General features: G+C 38.2%; 1 protein-coding gene across 2 annotated transcripts in view; it reads left to right on the top strand.

Moving 5' to 3' along the window:
• NETO2 (neuropilin and tolloid like 2) overlaps window positions 1-14,575 on the top strand; it is a 29,696-nt gene extending 15,121 nt beyond the window's left edge. Inside the window, exons 4-8 of one of the 2 annotated variants that reach the window (XM_027902898.1) lie at window positions 1,801-1,845; window positions 1,935-2,062; window positions 5,624-5,852; window positions 9,671-9,784; window positions 12,342-14,575. In XM_027902898.1, the coding sequence (XP_027758699.1) occupies window positions 1,801-1,845; window positions 1,935-2,062; window positions 5,624-5,852; window positions 9,671-9,784; window positions 12,342-12,922 (1,097 nt within the window). In that variant the 3' untranslated portion in view covers window positions 12,923-14,575. The remainder of the gene's footprint in view (window positions 1-1,800; window positions 1,846-1,934; window positions 2,063-5,623; window positions 5,853-9,670; window positions 9,785-12,341) is intronic. The other variant, XM_027902906.1, reaches the window with a different exon arrangement.
• The last annotated feature ends 1,516 nt before the right edge of the window (window positions 14,576-16,091 follow it).

A 16,091-nucleotide genomic window follows, 5' to 3' on the forward strand; every position in this document is an offset into this window, starting at 1 on the left:
GTGCTTGTGAAGGCACAGTGACAATGTGATAGTCACAGTCTCAGTCCTGCTTGGGACACTTGACTAAAACCACTTCGGAAAGTTGACCAAAGGAAATTACAGGTCTGTAGTTTGCTAGTGAAGAGGACAGTTGATCTTGTTCATGCTGAAGTCTCCAGCAGCATCCCTCTTTGTTCCTCTACCCTGTACCAGTTTCACCAGTGACTGTGCACACAAACAGCTGCATTTTCAACAGCCTGTCCTCCAGCAATATGAGACACTGACAAAAACACCCGAAGCAAATCTGCAATAGCACTCCAGCCAGAGGCAAAACATTTTAAATCTCCATTCTGAAAAGCCAGAGGACATTTCTATACAGTCCAAGCATCAGCTCTCAGTAGAACTAGATTCCCTCAATCCACAGGCTCAGCCAGCAGAGCTGCTCTTTGCTCACAGGTCTGTGTAGTTTACAGGTAGGAAGGAGAGGATAATGTGCTGACAGTGCCTTTAGACAAACAAAAGTACATCTGCTCTGTGGGGCCACTTAAAACTGGCAGGGCATTATTCTTACATGAAAATTTGACCTGATGTCCTTGTGCAAAGCTTGACTACTGTACTTCATGGATACTACACGTGTGGTTATCAGCATTTTACTGTCCTTTGGGATGAAAGGCAATATAAAAGTGTCAGTTCTGCTCCTTTTACAAATGTATACACAGGCATAACTTAATGTCACCTTTACCCAGCTGGTCTTTACCCCTACAGCAGATGAATACAATATCTATGATTATATATTACTGCTTAGGGATTTAGACTTGGAAATTTCAGATGAACATGGTGGCCAGTCCCCTGGGAATAACACGTTAAAATGTTTTCAGAGGGGCAGCATTTATGCATTTTGCCAAGTCCATTTCAAAGGCATTTCATAAACATCACTAAATTAGCATAGTTCCAGGCTGGAACTTTAAATACACATTGAAATGTTGCTGTTCTGATTTGTGAGGAAACATTAACCTGATCCCTGAAGTGCAAGCCTTGGATATGCCAGCCCATTACAGACTCGCTTTTAGCCGAGTTCTCGTCTCAGTAGATCGAGTACCATCAGTTAACCATTATGGAAAAGTATATTTTTACTTCACTAGTATTGGGCACACAGTGTGCTACTACAGGTTTACTGCAGATGTACACAGTACCTACACATCACACTGAGGAAAAAGGAGATGGAGGAGCAATCAAGGTGAGATTCTGCTTTCAGAAATGAGGTCTAGAACTGCACTACCTGGCCTAGTAGAAGAGATAAAGGTACCCAGGGAAAAAGTATCTCCAGGATTGAACTGCCCTTCTTCACATCCATTATTAAGAGCAGTTAGCTATTTCAAAGTCGTGATATATTCTGCTAAACTCGGTTCAAACTGTTCAAAACTAGACAGCAGTCTGATAAAATTAATCTAGTTAATCTTTCTGCACACAGAAAGATCCCCTGTACTCTTGTGGAGCTTCAGCAATTTCAGTGAAAACTGGAATAGTTAAATTGAGGACATAATGTAGGAGCAAAATACTGAATAGTCTCTTTTAGTGTTATGTTAGATATGTGAGCTGCCAGGATAGAATTACCTTATTCTGATAAGGTCAATTGTTGTGGAATAATGTTCTCATCTAAAAAAACTTTGCCTCTTTCCCCTCCAATTGCTTCAGTAAACTTTCTGGTAATTTTTATTGCGACATACTAAAAAACGGACATAATCTGCAGATAATACTAAACCTTGAAGTGATTCTCGAGCACTGATAGCCCTTGTGATTCATAACTTCTTTCTCTTGCAGATCCTGACTTCACTTACCTAGGAGGCATTTTAAATCCCATCCCAGGTCTAGTATTACAGTAACAATTCCTTTATACATGAAATTTTAAATTAATATCATACTGCATTTGACAGCAAGGTTTATCTCCCCCCTAGACTGCCAGTTTGAGCTCTCAGGAGCTGATGGAATAGTACGCTCCAGTCAAGTAGAACAAGAAGGGAAAACAAAGCCAGGACAAGCAGTTGACTGTATATGGACAATTAAAGCTACTCCAAATGCTAAGGTGGGTTTTGTTCACATAACTCAGTATATAATGTGTTTCCATGACATTCATAACAGGGAATGGTCACTAGCTGGGATTTGCATAATGTCTTACTTTCACCGAAATGAGTTATGTATCAGTGGTTTAGGAAATCCAGAGATATAATTGTTTTTGAAATTAAACTTACACAAGTCCACAGAGCTGCCTTCCTATCATTTGAAACTTCAAATACCAAATAACTGTGAAAACTGTTTAAGCAACAATTTTCAAGGGCATTTGACTTGAATTCTGGATTTATTGGAAGACTGCAGGCAAAAATGCTGGCTAACACCTTTGATAATTTCCGGTAAATCTCACTGCCATGGTTTAGCATTTTACCTCCAGTGGTTCTGTTGGAGAATTTGGTTCTGTTTGGACTCAACACGACACGTGCCTGCTTCTCCCATCTAATTCACAATCCAGCACCTTAAAATCCACTTTTGTCAGCAGTCTGAGCTAAAAGGAAAGGCTCAGCTTTCACCTGGAAACAGCTGAGAGATTATCACTCTTCTGACTTAGCTAGAGGATCTCCTAAAGTACCTCAGTTAAATTTGCTGGACCTTTTCTGCCCAAGCCCTAAAGGGGCATTATCAGCTGCTGGAGCCAGAAATCAACATTAGTTACTCAGGTACCTGCTATTTATGATTGCGCTGCAGAACTAGAGACTGCTTACAAAACCATCGCTGTCTTATGCTCATTAAAAACCTCGAGATTTGTTGTTAGGCAGAGAGAAGGAGAAAATCCTATTCACAATTCCAAAATACAATAGCTACAGCCTGTTTAAAAAAACCCAACAGCTACACATTTCAGAATCGTGTATTTGTTAATTATGAGTTGCACAGAAGAGTACATATTTATATTTTTTTTATAGCATACATATCTTTAACTTTGCTTCTGCTTGCATGTACATAAAAATTAAAAAATATTTCTAAGCAGTAGCTGCCAAGATGCCAGTTCTTACACACTCCTTATAGTTAACTAAGCAGCCCTGTTAACCAACTTCCAAGTGTATTCTGAAACAGCAGCCTAAAAGATGATAAGAAGGAGGACAAGACAAGAAAGAAACTAAAAGTCCATTAATATATTTGAGCCTTTGAGGAAGTGACTCAACTCCCAAGAGCCCTATCCTAGTCTAAGTAATAGCAGTTCTACCAGAAACAATAATAAAACCATTTTCTCTCTACATTGCCACTTGAGTGCACGAGGTCTTACGCTTAAGCATTTTAATAAATTATTGAATGATGCCAGAAGGCAGAGTTATAGTTGGGTGAGTCCTGAGATTAGATCATCATCCTAAATTATTGATTTAAAACATTACAGAAAAATAATTCTTAGTATTCTGACAGTGGTTTCTCAAGCTTCAATTCTGGCAGAATTATGGTGATAAAATCCATTAGATCTGATATGGTTCTCTCTTGAGAAAAATAAGCGTAGACATTTTTAATTTCCTCAATCTGATTTTGTAATAAAAATAAACTTTTAAAACCAACACAATTACAGCAATTAAAGTACCTTTAAAATCTGCATAACAGAGAAGCATCTATTATAAATTATATATAATAAATTGCCTCAAGATTTCAGAAAATTGCAAGGATAATCAGTATAATCTAAGAGTAAGGACCTTTTACATTTGCCCAACAGTAACCCAGATGAGCTTGTGAAGAGGTGAGGGCTTTTAATGGAATTATTCCTTTGTTTTCATACAAATAATAGCTCTACTAAAAATGTGCTAAATTATTTTTAGTTTCCATTGTAATTTTGTGGCAGATCTATAAAGTCAATCGTTAAAAGAAAATACCATCTCTCAGCCCAAATACTAGCACTTACAGCTCACACCCACGCCTGTGAGATAAGACATCAATGGAAGACAGGCTCTCAGTGTAGATGAGAATTTCCAGCAGTAAATCTAACACAAACAGCAGGGGGGGGAAAAGAATATAGAAAAAAAAAAAAAAAAAAGAAAAAATGTGTATACTGAAAAATCACAAAACAGTGAGGTGAAGCATGAGATGATATGGCACAGGCTGCACCTTTGGACAGACAGAGCAAGGGAAGGCAGTGCTGGCAGCCTGCCTTTGGAAGCACTGGGAGGGAAAAGCCAGGGGGTGCAAGTGTCACCTGTCTTTCCATGTGCTCTTTTATCCTGTTTTCAGTAAAGCCTGTTAGGTGTATGGGGGGATGTGTGTATCTTCCCCCCCCCCCCCCCAAAGGTGGTTAATTTTATTTTAGTGAATTCTTTATAATTCAATTTTGAAAGGCTTTGGCACCCACTGGGGTTAAAAATGAGATATGGCAAAAGGGCAGAAAACCAGGTGAATAGAGCAGGTGCAGGAGTGGGATTCATCCACCCTGACTTCCTCATTCACAACCTAAACAGGACTTGTTGGGCAGAGATAAAAATCCACACTATGCAAAAAAAATTCTTTAGCATCCATAACAGAGGCCAGAGAGGTGATCAGAGATGTCCTCAGAGCACACCCAGGCTGGAGCCAGGCTGACCTGAGCACACAGGGAAGAGCTCAGGGAGAGAGGGGGAGCAGGAGACCTCAGCCTCCACCTGGAAACATTTCTCCTCTCAAAACAAGGGCTATCTGACAAACTTTGGAAGTTGAAAATGGCCTTTGCAGCTTGCATAGGTGACCTAGTTTCATATCTCATAAACTTTCACTAGAATTCTGAGAATTCCAATACAGCCATTTAAGAGATTAAAAAAACCTTATGAGGTGTTCATGTCATTCTAGCTGAATTATCTTGCACGAGTTTTCTGCTCCAGCAAAATAAATTATTTCCTTACTCTTTAAGCACCATCTCAATCTTCTAATTTTCTTGCTGCACATGTTCAAACACATATGCTACCTTTTCTTGGGTTAGATTTCTGCTTTTTGAAGAATTAAGGTTAGCTTAAATTTATTACCTCTTCCTACATAGCCAGCTTAGTTTTCTCTCTCAGTTCCATTTTTATTCAAATTACTCCTGACTTCATGGTTTGTGTCTTCCATAACACTGCTATGGTTCAGTAATTAGCTTTCATTCTGAGGCAATAAATTTTAATTTCCTTATTTTACTTCAGAGCTTCTCTGACTAGACTCCTTCCCTTATATTTTAACATTATTTTTATGAATTAAAAAGAAAGAAAAGAGAACAGTCAAAATACCATTAAAATTATTTTAGCACATTTATTCATTCCTTGTATCTCTTCTAGAGTAATAGACTTCCCATTTAGCAGAGCTGCTTGGGGGTTTCTTCAGCAAGTGTGCTGCTTTGTGCTTTTATTTCCAAAGGGAGCAGAAATATATCAAAGTAAATTGTTAAATAAGGACTGTTTTGGGGAGCGGGAAGATGTGAAACAGATACCTAAGACAAAATTTCAGGTAATACTCCACGTGGACATTTAATGATGAAATGTAAGTTTAAAAGTGTTGTGAATTGGGAGATACCCATAATTGTAAGGGAACAAAACATCTTACTCAATATTTGCTAAGAAAGAAAACCATCTTCTCAGTGTTACTTCCCCCGGAGACATTAATTCCTCTTCTCTAACAGATCTACATGCGGTTTCTGGACTACCAGATGGAGCATTCCAATGAATGCAAGAGAAACTTCGTGGCTGTGTATGACGGGAGCAGCTCCATCGAAAACCTGAAGGCCAAGTTCTGCAGCACCGTGGCGAACGATGTGATGCTGCAGACGGGGACAGGGGTGGTGAGGATGTGGGCAGATGAAGGCAGCAGACTGAGCAGGTTCAGGATGCTCTTCACTTCATTTGTGGACCGTAAGTAGATTTTAAAGTGCCTGTTCTCCTGCTATCGGGACACTTCAAGTGTTCTAGGGAAAGCATCAGCTACGTGTTATGCAGCAGGAATACATGAAAAAGGTTATTTCTGTTTCTTTCACATAGTAGCTGGTAAATTAGGTAATTGCTTTATTACAGCTGTAAGGTGGTTCCTGAAGAACCACCTTTCATAAAAGGCTTATTTTCCATTTGAATTCAGCAATATTACCACCCGAGGCTATGTCCTTCCCACAGAGTTCCACAAACCAGCACAGACTTGCTTCAGAAAGACAACACAGGGACTGAAGCCATCCCTTATCCTCAGCTGCATGTGGCTCTAAGAGATTTTTGTGTTGTTGAGTTTGGGTCTTTGGGGTTTTTTTTAATGCAAGAGGTTGAAACACTAAGTACTCCTGAAGCTAGATAAGTTTCCAAACTTACGATTTTAAAGCAGCTCAGAAGTTTTTAGCAGAAGAAAATCTGCAAAGGTATGTGGTTATTCTTTTTTATTTGGATACTGCCTTTCTTGGCAGGTAGTTGAAAAGTATATGGCTGAAAAATGTATCATGTAGTTTTAAGTAATCTAGTCATAAACAATTTTTCTAGCTGAAAAAGGTGAATTCACACATTTTCAGATTGTTAAGCTATCTTTCTCTTCTGCCTTGCTAATGATTTGTAATTATATGAAGCCAACCATGAAAACGATCAATATTTTTGAAAAGATTTACATAAATGAACTAATTGTGCATGACAGTCACCTAACGCACACCTAGTGCTACTTGCAGATTTGACTAAGTAATTCAGCTAAGAGCAATGTTAAAAATCAATGTATTTGATTTCTGGCTTGATTCAATACATGAATAATGCTGGATACAAAGGACACTGGGAACATTGCACCAGTCTTAGGCAGCTGATATGAGAAGAGTCCAGCTATGTCCTTGAAGTCCTGGACTGGAAGTGATCAATCGTTGTGACTTTTAGTCTTCATACTCCTCAAATAACAAACAAAAGGCAAATTAAGTCCATTTGTCTCATCTTCACAAACTGTGGACATCCCCATCCCCACAAAAAGTTAGAGACTACACAAAAATGTACAATAGGGACTGTGCTGGTGGATGGAGAAGCAGCAACAGAAAGGATCAACCAAAAATACAGAACCACCTGTTCAGGGAAATAAGAAAGGGAATGTGTCTTACATTCCTGTTTATTCCTCTGTGCCTCCAAAAGAACTACAACTCCCTACAGGTCCCTATCAAAACACCAGCAAATACACATAGATCCACAACCACTACTTTGGACATGAATTTCATAGATCCTCCTTTATCTCACAGTCAGAAATATTTCAGTAGATACTGTAGCCTGTTACATACACACCCATTTTAAACTATTGTGTTTAAATTCCAATCCTGGTTATCCTTTATAAAGCAAAGCTTGCATAATCTTTCTTTCCAAAATCATAAGGAAAAAATACCTAAGTCTTTTCTCCCCACATGTAATAAGGCCAAGAGTCTTTTATTTTATAGCCTGCATCATGAACACTTCCATTTTGATTATTAGCCTTTCTCCCATTATATAGGTATAATGGTTAGAAACGTTGACTGCATCTTCCCATTTCTGTGAATGGCTTTAGGTCGTCTGGGATACCTGTTTTCATATTTAGATTGATACTCTTGCATAACTTTTGTCCTGTCATCATTTAGTCCTTCAGGGAGATGTGAATCCCTTTGGAATATAACTGCAGTATCATTTCAGACATTCCATCACAATGCATCATACGATGCTTCCATTAGGCCTTGAGCCATTAACAATGTGCATTTTCTTAGCAGCCACTCTTGATACATTACAGGAGAACATTAGTCACATCAACAACACAACAACCATCCTCCTTTATGTTTCCTTTCCTAAAGAGTAGCAGTTGATGAAACAGTTAAAGACATAGATAAGTCTGAATTTGTAGCGTTAAGCAGGAAAATGTTTGATTTTATTCTTTCATTTATCAAGTAATTGCATTGAACTTGGGGGAAAAAAAAAGTCCCATTGAAAAATGGTTTGGCCCTTAGAAAAAGTTGGATATAAAACATTATTGAAAAAGGCTCTTGGTTTAGAGCCTACCTAGGAAGTCTCCCTGGTCAGAAAGGATCAGGGAGAGCAGCTTTCCCAGGACCATATGAAGTCAGTTAGTGAACATCTCCAAGGATGGAGACTCCACAACCTCTCAGGGCATCCCATATGGATCACATTAGATGCTTCTGGCTGGTTTTTTGCTACAAGGGGGAATTACTGCCTCATGTTCCACTATTTCTCCACCAGGACTTGAAGTGTTTGTCTGTAGATCTGCCTTGCAGCTGGCTGATCCTCAGCCTTAGACGCATTTGTGGAGTTATTCCTTCGCTGCTGCAGGACTTTGTTTCCTTTTGTTGAACTTTAGGAGGAGGAAAAGGTGTTCCTGAGGCTAAATCTTCTTTCCATACTAATAAATTCTCAACTCACTTCAGGAGGGAAGATATATGTGGTAGCTACCATGACATTTTTAAGCTCTGAAATTACATGGATAAGCTCTCCCAAAATACATTCTGTATTACACTTGCACTACAATTAAAGCACAGACTTCCTACATGGAACTTCTTGCCAGATTGCCAGGGTTAAGCAGTGACAGAAAGCTAATACAAAGGCTTAAAACCAATGAGTGTAGGTTACCAGACTTAGTGGAGTAAGAAATGGGAAGACAATGCATATTAAATTTAGGGAATGCAAATTCAAAATTAAAGGTCTGAATTTTCTTTTTTCTTAGACATAACTCCTCTTTTTGTCACTGAGACTCTGAAGTCCAACAGAAGGACTAAGTGAGAAATGAATGCAGTATTCAAGAGTAGCCATTCCCCTCTGCTCTACCCTAGGAATAAATTCTTTTTATGAAACCAAATAGTCAAATGTCTATCACACATCTTTGCTGTGTAATATATAACTGAATCCACTAATAATAAACATTTCCGTGGTGAAAATAGTGCATTACTGAAACAGAGGAAGGGAAAACCAATTTCTTGTCCAGTACCCTGAATTCATAAATAATTCTCTATGTATACTATATAACACCCTGAGAAGAATTATTACTATTTTTTAATATTTTATTTGAAGTCAAGGAGCTATAACAAATATTCACAAAAACATCAAATCTCCAGGGCAGCTTTCTAGTTAATATCTTTCTTCAAATTTCTAACTATATATAGACAGATAGATAAAAAGCTAAACTGTACTCTCAATCCCTGCATTAGCTCTAATAGGAGGATCCAGGAGCTTTTGATTCACAAGCAGAAATGACTTAGATGCCTCCAGTTATTGAAATCTCTTGCAATTACTGAAACAGTCCTCTACAAGCTGAAATCTGATTTGCCTTAAGGTATTAATGGGCTCTAAAATGCAGATATTCAGGGGCTGCCTCACAACATCTACACAGCAGATGCACAGCGGAATAAATATATAATTGATGGTGAGCATGAGATTTTTAAGTATTAAGTTTTTAAAGACATGAATTAAAGCCTCCTTCCATTATCTGTATTTTGTGACTGACTCTATCTGGTACTTACCCACTTGGAGCAAGAATTTTTTTTTTTGTAGCATAGACAACACGCCTGAAAGCAACCACATGGAGAGAGAGAAAATCATCTGATAGTTAATGATCGAAAGAAAAGGGATTGTGTTTGAAACAAAGATAAAGAATGTGCTAGCATGTTAAAAAAACAAACAAGAACTTACTAGTTGTATTGCGAGGCACCAATAACTGAAAATTCTGAGTGTTTTCTTTCTCCTCTCTCCTGCAGCTCCCTGCTCAGGCAACACTTACTTCTGCCATAGCAACATGTGCATCAATAATTCTTTAGTCTGCAATGGCATCCAGAACTGTGCATACCCTTGGGACGAGAATCACTGCAGAGGTGAATACAGTGCAAAGTAGAGCCTTTATGAGCTGGGCTGGTCAGTTTGCCTTTCAAGAAAGCCATCAAATGTCTTTTTCCTGGAAATATGCTGAAGACAGCTATTCTGCTAATCTCAGGAAGGTGTTCCAAATTTTATATTTAAACTCAGGAGAAATGTAAAGCTACCTGAATATTGACCTTACTGCTTCATAACTCTTCAGCATATACTCTCTACTTTAAAAGGGTATCAGCTTGATTAAGAAAGAGAATTTAATATATTCCAGGCTACATCCTGACCATTTCTAAACTTCACCGAAAGCGAGGATTGTAGGGACAGGTAGTGCCTTTTAGAGGAAAAGAGAGCTGGAAAAACACAAACAAGCTTTCAAGCATAAAGAGCCTTTCTCAGGGCTGAAATAGAAGCAACAATCCTGGAAGATAAATACAATTTTAAAACATTTGAGTTATAAATTGCAGGCTATTTCAGAGTAAATTCAACTGCTGCATATGGTGTGAGAAAGGATGGGAGGAAGGAGGAATTGTTAGGAAGAGTAATCACTTATGGAAAACAGAGGTGTAAATGTCTGCCTCTAGAACACGGGGCAGGAAGTATTATTTAAACCATCACAACTGCAGTAAGGACTTGCTTCAAAATCAGGTTTTATAGGAAAAATTCTCATGATTTGAGAAAATTGTTATTCTGTTAAAGCACCCCTGGTTTTTAATTGCTTTTTGGGTAAACAAAAAAAAATTCATACCGCTAAAAAATACTCTGTATGTCTTGGATATTATGGAAGCTTTCCAGCTAACAGAACTGATCCATAGCTCCCAAGTTCTCAATGTACAACTAAGCTTCCTCTAAACAACCCTTAGCTTTGATAATATTCAGCATTCCCTCTTAAGTGCAATTTCTAGATCTCTTTCCCATCTTTACCAAATGCTGTCTGGAATCTCACCTAGAATCCACACTTCACTCACGTACTGTAGGATTAAAAAAAAATAATTCCACAAAAAACGTGCTGTAATGTGAAAAAAGAGTATTTCCCAATATCTGTAAATTGCTATATCTGGTGCTGAACAACCTATCATGTTTTATATTTAATGCAAGCTAAATTCTGCTGTAGTACTTGCACAACAGATAATTTAGGGGCAGCTGAAGACCAGATCCGTATTGCCAGCTATGGGAGACTGATGCAACCAAATAAGCGATATTTAGCCTTAAAAAGAAAGCTGCTCATGACTGTGCTCAGTTCCTGCAGGCACCCAGAGTTCTCATTTAGTCCATATCAATAGCTACATAAATCTGAGCATATTGTGACCTACTTATGCCTAAGCCCTGTAACACAAAAATTGTTAGAAAAGTCAGTTGGGTGCAATGTATTTTAAGAGACTGGAGAAGACATCACCTTTTGCATAACAACTTCTTGATTGAAATATCTTCCAAGAATTAAGAAACCTAGATGAAGACAAGAGAACTTCCATGGTACAGGAATCCATACCTCCAGCAGTCCAAGCTGTGAAGCAGAAATGTAACTTCTTATTCCAGTTCCTTGGGAGTCTGTTTAGTACATGGATTGTTTCAAATAACACATGAGGGTGTATAACTCTCTCCATGCACAGTGTGTGGTACTCATGTGCGTAACACACATATTCAGGTGCCAGATATCTGAAGATATTATGCAATATTTAGGCTACTACATTTTCTTCTACATAGTCTTAAATGCTTTTCCTCCCCACTAGCAGGTTCTGCAGAGCCTCAGTGTAGAAATCTTTCAGTCCCCTAGGACAAGAACATTTACAGAGAAAAAAATCCAACTGGAAAATTTGAGTTTTCAAATAGAAACTTTAAATATGGAAAACGGCCTTGTTCTGATGCTGCCATCTTGTGTGGTTTCAAATGAAGTACTAGCCAAAATTTGGATTAGTTGGTTCCCCTCCCTCTTCTTTTTTCCTCTCAACTGACTTGATTACTGGACTCCTAAAACTGGAATATATCTATGCTAAAACTCCCTGTGTTGAATTAGGTATAATAGCCTCACACAATAGACACAGACATTACATTTCCAAGAGATGTGAAAGCAAACAGCACAGCCATTCTTACACCTGATATCACTGTGATAATATTTCATTTTTAAAGAAGAACTAGCTGATTGTAAATCTAGGTTTTCTTCCACGGACATCAATGGGAATGTTGCCAAGAGGAACAAACCACGGCAAGAGAAGCATCAGCTGTAGCTGGATTTAACCTATTTAAGGTTAACTTAAGCCTGTTTAATTCACAGATTTTGGAATATGAACTGATCAGTTAAGGTTCAGGATGGAAATCACCCCCTAGCTGAGTCAGCATGCAGTGGTCACAGAATTCCACCTGCCACTGAATTATCATATGGTAGCCTCTAATGACAGGGAATTAGACAAATCCCATTGACATACAGGTCTAGTCTCCAGTGCCTTTAAGTAATTTTATTAATATGGCACTTGCTGGCAATCATAATGATTTGCTTTGTTGAAATACATTATCAAAAGCGTGGAAAATAATAAAAGTCTTACCGTGATCCTCATTTTTTCTTTGCAGAAAAGAAAAGAACTGGATTGTTTGAACAAATCACCAAAACTCATGGGACAATCATTGGCATCACATCAGGGATAGTTTTAGTTCTTCTCATCATTTCAATTCTAGTGCAAGTAAAGCAACCTCGCAAAAAGGTCATGGCTTGCAAGACTGCCTTCAATAAAACCGGTTTCCAGGAAGTATTTGATCCTCCTCATTACGAACTCTTTTCACTAAGGGACAAAGAAATTTCTGCGGATTTGGCAGATTTATCGGAAGAACTCGAGAACTATCAGAAAATGCGACGCCCTTCAACAGCTTCCAGATGCATCCACGACCACCACTGTGGCTCCCAGGCCTCGAACATAAAACAGAGCAGGACCAACCTCAGCTCCATGGAACTGCCCTTCCGCAACGACTTCGCGCAGCCCCAGCCCATGAAAACCTTCAACAGCACCTTCAAGAAAAGTACTTACACCTTCAAACAAGCTCATGAGTGCCCTGAGCAGGGTATAGAAGACAGGGTGATGGAGGAGATTCCGTGTGAAATTTATGTGAGAGGAAGGGAGGACACGGCACAAGGTTCATTGTCTATTGACTTCTGACTTCCTGGTGAAGGTGGGATCGGTGTATATACGAGATGCTTGTGTACAATGACAGTGTACATATTAAAAGTGTATCATATGCAGCGTGTGAGATGCACACACTTTTAGCTTATTATACTTCATTAAAAAAAAAAAAAACAACACCCAGTCTTCATAACTAATTCTTGCTGAAAAATGGTGAATTTCCTCCCATCTTCCCAAGCTACCTATCTAGTGGAGGAGTAAAACAGAGACTTTGCATGGAAATTTTAAGAGAGGATATTGGAAGAAAAAACCCTAGAAGTACTAATCATTGAACACTGAAAACAATGGCTACTATTCTCTTCTGGCTACCATTTTTCTCTTCTTTAGATGTCTGCTTTTGAAGACAATTTTAATACCTCACTTGCATAAATAAAAGTAGTTAAGTGCACCCCATGTATGTCAACATAGGTGTCTTATTGTGTTTGTCAAATTGGAAGTAGAGTTAGTGTTAAGTGCCAGTTAAGACTCAAGAATTATGTTACTGCCATCTGTTTCACTTGCCTCCCATTTCTATTGCCTTTAATTATCAGTTCCTCACTCTATGCTTTGTAAGAAATGAGTGGAAAGGGTTATTGCCTTTTAAAAATACTAAGTTATATTTTAGTACATTTGGAAATACATAATCTTTGCAGCTTTTGGTTAAAACACAAGCGAGTAGTCATGTTATTCTAGATGCAGACTTTTACAACAGTTTTCTTTCAAGGTTTAGGATTCTGAAATATTCTGCCATGTATTACAGCTCCATATGGCACATTGATTTCACAGCTCCGTACTTGGGAAACAATTTTGTGCCTGCGTTTTCCAAGTATTTACATAAATAGACTGTACTGTACATTCGTCTCTTAAAATAGCCTTTTACTCCTTGTTGCAGCCAATCTTCCCTACTGAAATCAGTGGTGATACTTTTAGCTCATGTCCTACTTGCCTGAAGAGAACTGCTCTGAGGTCTGTGTGATTACCAGATCTATGAAGATACTGGAAACAAAGAGAATTCACAAAGCAACTCTTATTAACCCTTATGGAACCCTTCTTGTGCCCCTGGTTTCCACATGCAAAATTGCACATTTCATACCTTTTTTAATGGTGGTTTGGACCTAATTTTAAAATTTTTACAATATAAAAAATTTTTTAAAATATATTCTCATTGTGGTTTTTAAACTTTTTATATAGTGTGATACTGTACAGACTATTTATTATATCACAATCTAGCACCTGTACAGCAGGCTTGTGTCAGTGGCCCTCTTGGCAGCTCTGAGAACAAGCAGTCGCTGCTGTACACATCACAATTTACCAGTAGTCCTTACCATGACTTCCACATTAGCCTACATTTTATTTCCTGGTTGGTTTGAGCTTATTCCAGTATTTTTTGTACATGAAACCTTTCACTAAAGCTGACCTTCCACCTTGCACTGGGCATAGCCTTTATTTACAGGTGTCAAAACATAGTGTTTGTTGCACTCACTGTAGTACAAACAAACAAACAAACAAATCATATTAATGTATGACTGTAGCAATTGAAAAATCTTTAAAATAAAAGATGAACAATAGCTACAATCACAGAGGTTCATTAGAATGACAAAGCATTTTTGCAATCTTTTTTACAAATGCTTTGAATGTATGGCATTTAAGAAAGAAGAAAAAAAAAAAGAGGGGAATTGAGTTTCTTCAACACTTCCTAACTTCAAAGTTACTGATGTCTGATGTCCAGAAAGAATTTATTACAGAAGCTCATATATCAGACCCATCAGGCTGTATCCCAGTGTCAGTTTTTGTGCTGGTCTCAGAATGTATTCCAGTTTGAAGGAATGAAAATGAACATTATTTTTAGATGCACTTCACACAGAAGTGTTAAAAAAAAACCTAGTAAAGTTTGACTCGAAAATTTTTGAATATTTAATTAAAGCATTTGACAGATTTAATTTACTTTCAGTAATATTTTCAGTAAATTTTACACTTTCAGTAATAAATACCTCACCATGACCTATAAGACACAGAACATTATTTCTGACAATCTGTTAGTTCCAGATTCTTTTTACAAGTACATAGTTTACACAGGTCATTTTTATCCATATAGCTCCTATAAGTGCTAGGTTTGCATGATTAAGTTTTCTTTTTAAGCTGCATTTCTCCATGTGATAAAAATAACATGATCCCTACTCTTCCCTAGGTTATGTTGTCTCTGAACAGTAAACCTGTATTAATAAAACAAATAGCAAGCCTTCAAAGCCCAGGTCTGTGGGGAAAAGGGACAAGCTCTGTTGAAGAAGTTCCTAAATGGCTTGGATAATATTTCAGTCTCTCATAACTTTCCAAATCTATGGTTGGAGCACAGGTGCTTTTTGGCTACCCCAGGGCACGCGGGTGAGCTCCCGTAGCCAGTCATGTCCTTTGAGTACAGCTTTTTCCAGTATCCCCAAATCCATCTCCACAAGCTTTGCTTTCCCCCCCTTCTTTGCTATCTGTTCTGGCTGCTTTAGGATGTCAGTCAAGACACTCCTGCCTGTTTAACACCTGCCCCAGATTCCCAATACAGAGCAAAACTCTCTACAAGGGAACTTTCCTGTATTACTGCAATAGCAAACCCAGCCCTTACTGTGGCAGTAGCTGCACACAACCCCAAAGGAATAACGATTTCTCTAGGCCTCTAGAAGTAGTAATAGCAAGAAAATGAAATATTGGTGCAAAGTGAAATTAGCATTGAACCTAAAATTCTGAAAGGAAAACCGGTGCACAGTGTGTTTTAAAAAATAATAATGCCTACACATCTCTGGCAGTGTTGAGTTCAGTTACTTAGCTGTGCTCTAAGAAATGAGGGGTAACTATTACAGCCATAATTCCATTTCCACTTCAGTAAAATTCCTTTCTCTGGGTGGACTGATTGGTATCACTCAGAGTACAGAAAACTGGCATTTTCAGCAAAAGAATCTAGTATTGGCTTTGCAGTCTCAATCTGGTTGAGGCTGATGTTGTGGTCTTTAAACTTTTTCTGGCATTAGTGAAAAATACCACCTTTCTTATTTGTGCCATTTCTAAGTACTTTTAGCCTTTTTTCGTTGTCTCCATCTTAAATTCATGCATTTCTAGGAGCATCCTGATTTTGCACTGAGTTGTACCCTTATCTGCAATACCATCTGTTAACACTGAA

The sequence above is a fragment of the Empidonax traillii genome, unplaced genomic scaffold (genome assembly GCF_003031625.1).
Source record: "Empidonax traillii isolate 1590-97213 ecotype Southwest subspecies unplaced genomic scaffold, ASM303162v1 scaffold23:size2178997, whole genome shotgun sequence".
Taxonomy (NCBI): domain Eukaryota; kingdom Metazoa; phylum Chordata; class Aves; order Passeriformes; family Tyrannidae; genus Empidonax; species Empidonax traillii.